The 4,080-nt window shown below is 43.9% G+C and overlaps 1 protein-coding gene across 1 annotated transcript; it reads left to right on the top strand.

The window, feature by feature from the left end:
• Positions 1-2,837: 2,837 nt before the first annotated feature.
• On the top strand, positions 2,838-3,782 carry LOC138287004 (olfactory receptor 5G9-like). The gene has a single exon (XM_069227367.1). The coding sequence runs from the start codon at positions 2,838-2,840 to the stop codon at positions 3,780-3,782; it is 945 nt and encodes a 314-aa protein (XP_069083468.1).
• The last annotated feature ends 298 nt before the right edge of the window (positions 3,783-4,080 follow it).

The raw sequence follows: 4,080 nt of genomic DNA, 5'->3' as shown, positions 1-4,080 counted from the left end.
AAATTTTTTATACCTTCCCTCGGGGATATCTCAGGCCCCAGTGGGCCAATCTGGGTCATCTTCGTCTCCTTTCACTCCTGCTAATGAGCCCTCACCCATTGGAGCACTTTCTTCAGTCCTCCTGGCCTGGAAGGTCCCCAGCTTGGTAGAGAGCCAGTCTCACTGGCTCCCTAGCTGACTGCCAGCTTTGCATTTGGGTGCTTCTCTCTCTCTAGGCAGCATGCCCTCTGTGTGCAGAAGCCAAGTCAGTCTTTCCCCTAACTGGCCTTCAGGGGGAGTAAAGGGACCAGCTCACCTGGTCCTGTGGTCTGCCCCACTGGGTCTGAGGTCAATCAGGGGCAGTGTCCTTGCCCCAGTGGGCTGTCCGGGGGTTCTTCCTTCCAATTGTCCATGACACCCATCTTCAGTCCTAGTGTTCTGCAGAAAAGTACATCCAAGAGAGAGCTCTCTCCCCTGTGTAAGGCCTTTTAAGTGGGGGCAGAAGTGTCCAACAGGGCTGTGCCTCTGGTCTACCCTGATGTAACACATCACGTCCCCGCCCCTGTCCCAACCTTCTTGCACAGGCTTCTGGGATAGCTCAAAATAGCGTTGTCCAGGAGTCAGTTGCCACATGTGCTCTGAGGCTCCTCCCTGACATTCCTGGCAAGGCTTTCCCCAGCAACTCCTCCAAGGAGCTCCTCCTCGTTGCCTGAGCGAGCCTGGTTTCTGGAACAGAATGACAGCTGGCTGATTGATGCAGGACCCTGTTCCTTCAGCTGGAGAGAAGAGTAATGAATCCACCCAAGCAGGTTCATAAGCGCCTGGGCCCTGATCTTGAGCTGAGTCAGGGAAAAATGACATTGCTGGATGACCCATAAGCAGTAGTTATGATTTTGTAACCCACAACAGTGTTCTTTTCATACAGGTTACAGCATTCATTTGTGGGTCTCCGGAGTCGCTGGACCCTTGGAACATGGAATTGCGCCCTAGAGCAGCATTTTCTATTGGAATATAATGGAGTGTCTCTACATTCAAGACAGTGAAGCATACGGACTACCTCTTACATGTGTACACCCACATCATTAGGCCTTTTCCAAGTCACCATCTACTATGCATTGTCCCTTCTGCGCCAGGCTACCTGAGTGCATCTTCACTGCGCTGCCCTCGAACAGATGCACACACGTGTGCACGTGTTCACATGTTACCACCCTTGGGCATCCTACCTATGCTGTGTTGCAAAAGTGTCATCTTATAAAGGCGGCACCAGCAGTAAACATGCATCGTCCATTTTACCATGAGTTTACACTGGGTGAGTCCCCAGCTATGAGGCTCCCTCACAGTAAAAGGTAAAAAATCAGGTGATCACAAAATATATTGGGAGGCCCAAATAGTTCTCTCACACCCTGGTCCTGGCACTTAACTGTGTAGGGTGACAAAGGTAAGGGTAGGCCTGGTGTCAGGTTACTTTGTGATGCAGGGCGGGCCATTTCAAGTGTAATCAGGGCAAGGTACAGATCCTTACCAGCCATCTTGAAAGGTAGACTCACTCAGATCACAAGTAAGCCTTCTTTGCTCCTATGTCTTGAAGTAATACACATCACATCACAAAACCATTTACAGCCATGTGACCTGAAAGACTGACAGAAATGTACAGTTAGTTTGAGCCAAAAAATGTAAACTTTCTGAAAATACCATTCTGACAATAGTAACTTAAAATCCCACTTTGCAATTAAAAAGGATTTAAAAATGCAATAATTTGAGCATAGACAGCATATCTCTATATGCTCTCATGCTGAAGTTAGCACTTATTAATTGAAACTAGGTAGCCCACTCTTAGTCAAATGGAGAGACAGCCTTATAGTGAGCAACTTTAGGAGTTTCTCCCAGCCAAGGCATGTAAGGCTTAAACAAAAATGTCCTACTATTTAACCACCGTGCACCCCGCCCTATGAGCCTTTAGGGCCTACCTTAGGGGTGGCTTCAAAGTTCTAAAAAGGCAGGTTTGTGCTGGCTAAAGGTTTATTTTGCCAGGTTGAAATGTCAGTTTTAAATCTCCACACACATGCTGCTGGGACAGTGCTACTTTAGGGAGTGGCACAATGAGTGCTGCACCCCACTAGTAGTATTCAATATGCAGGGTCTGGGGGTACATGTAGTACTATTTACCAGGGATTTATATGTAAACTACAGTTATCAGTCTGGTATAATACCATGTTTAGGGTGAGAGCACTTTATTACTGGTTACAAGGAAAAAAGGACAGAGTCCTAAAGCCAAGAAAAGCAGGTTCATATAGTGTGGATAGAATATCACGTAAAAAATATTGAGGAACAAAATATCAAGAAGGTAGAAGCAAATAGGTAAGTATAGTTTACTATTCTGAACTCCTTATATACGAAACCTGAAGATATATATATATATGTATATATACACACACATATATATATATATATATATATATAGAGAGAGAGAGAGAGAGAGAGAGAGAGATAGATAGATATATATCATTAAGGTACATATATGTGGAGTTATATATAGTAAAACTTTGCTTACCTATAGAGACGTACCTTCACCTTCACAATATGTTTGTCTTTGCCTTGATATTCTTGACACAATATTTTCCCATGACATTTTTGTTTCCGATATTCTGTCTAACCACCTCAGGAACAGAAGGCAAAAATCTGGGTGTGACTCTGAAAACAAGGCAGTTCACACAAACAGTAACACAAAGTTACTGAAGGTATTGATATATCTGACACAATATCAATATCCATTATTAGACTATGTGAAACGTGGCCTTTTGAAAGTCATTTGAAGCATTGTATGAAATGTATTTTTTTCTATTTCAGGAGCACACAGGATGGAGTGGAAGAATCACACCAGAGTTACAGAGTTTGTACTCCTGGGGATCACCAGTGTAAGAAACTTACAAATCCCATTGTTTGTGCTGTTCCTTTCTATCTATTCTATGACCCTCTTATGGAACATTGGGATCATCTTCATTGTGCGACTCTCACCCAGCCTTCACACACCCATGTACCTCTTCATCAGTAGCCTGTCCTTCCTGGATATCTGTTTCTCCTCAGCAGTCACCCCTAAGATGCTAACTGATTTCCTGGCAGAGAAGAAAGTCATCTCTTTCCTAGGTTGTGCATTACAGGTCTATTTCCTCTGTGCCATGGGTAGCACTGAGAACTTCCTCTTTGCCGTCATGGCCATTGATCGGTATGTTGCCATCTGCAACCCGCTGTTGTACCCAGCTGTGATGAGCCCCAGGAAGTGTGTTCTCTTTGTTTCAGGTGCATACACCTTTGGCTTTTTGCATTCATTCATTGAGACCGGTTGCACTTTCCGTCTGTCCTTCTGTGCCTCTAATGCTCTTCAGCACTTTGTCTGTGATGTTCCACCCTTGCTGGATCTCTCATGCACAGATACAAGAGTCATCACACTTGTCCTCTTCATCTTTCCCTCTCTTGTTTCTATGTCTTCTCTCCTGGCCATATTAATTTCATATGGCTACATTATTGCCACTGTCCTGAAGATTGCCTCTGTGTCCGGGAGAATGAAAACCTTCTCTACCTGTGCTTCACACCTCACAGCTGTAACACTCACCTATGGGACAGTTTTCTTTGTATATCTGTGGCCAAGCACTTCCAAGGAACTGAAGAGGGTGGCTACAGTGTTTTACACAGTGATAATGCCTATGTTGAATCCTTTAATATACTGTCTGAGAAACAATGATATAAATTCAGCGTTTAGAAATATTGTGAACAGAAGACTATTCCTCACTTTTTGCCCCATCTAAATTAGGTTTATTAGGCAAGAGTGGCAATTTAATACAGATTGCTTTGTTAACATTTAAAGTGCACATGTGATCATGGCACATGTGCAACATCAAATGACACCATAATAAGAGGATCAAAGAGCTATTTCCCTTCTGGTCTGACTCGTATATCTGATGGTCTTCACAATTCATGACCAATCACCTTTCAGAACCAGGCCTACCCATGGCCTAAAACCTTTTCTATGCCGCTTACATCTTCCTAAGCAAATCTCTTTTAAATAAGGTTTCTGCTCCCTGTAATGTCACTATTGTTATGAGC

Source organism: Pleurodeles waltl, chromosome 4_1 (genome assembly GCF_031143425.1).
Source record: "Pleurodeles waltl isolate 20211129_DDA chromosome 4_1, aPleWal1.hap1.20221129, whole genome shotgun sequence".
Lineage (NCBI taxonomy): Eukaryota > Metazoa > Chordata > Amphibia > Caudata > Salamandridae > Pleurodeles > Pleurodeles waltl.
This window is presented reverse-complemented; position numbering and strand designations above follow the sequence as displayed.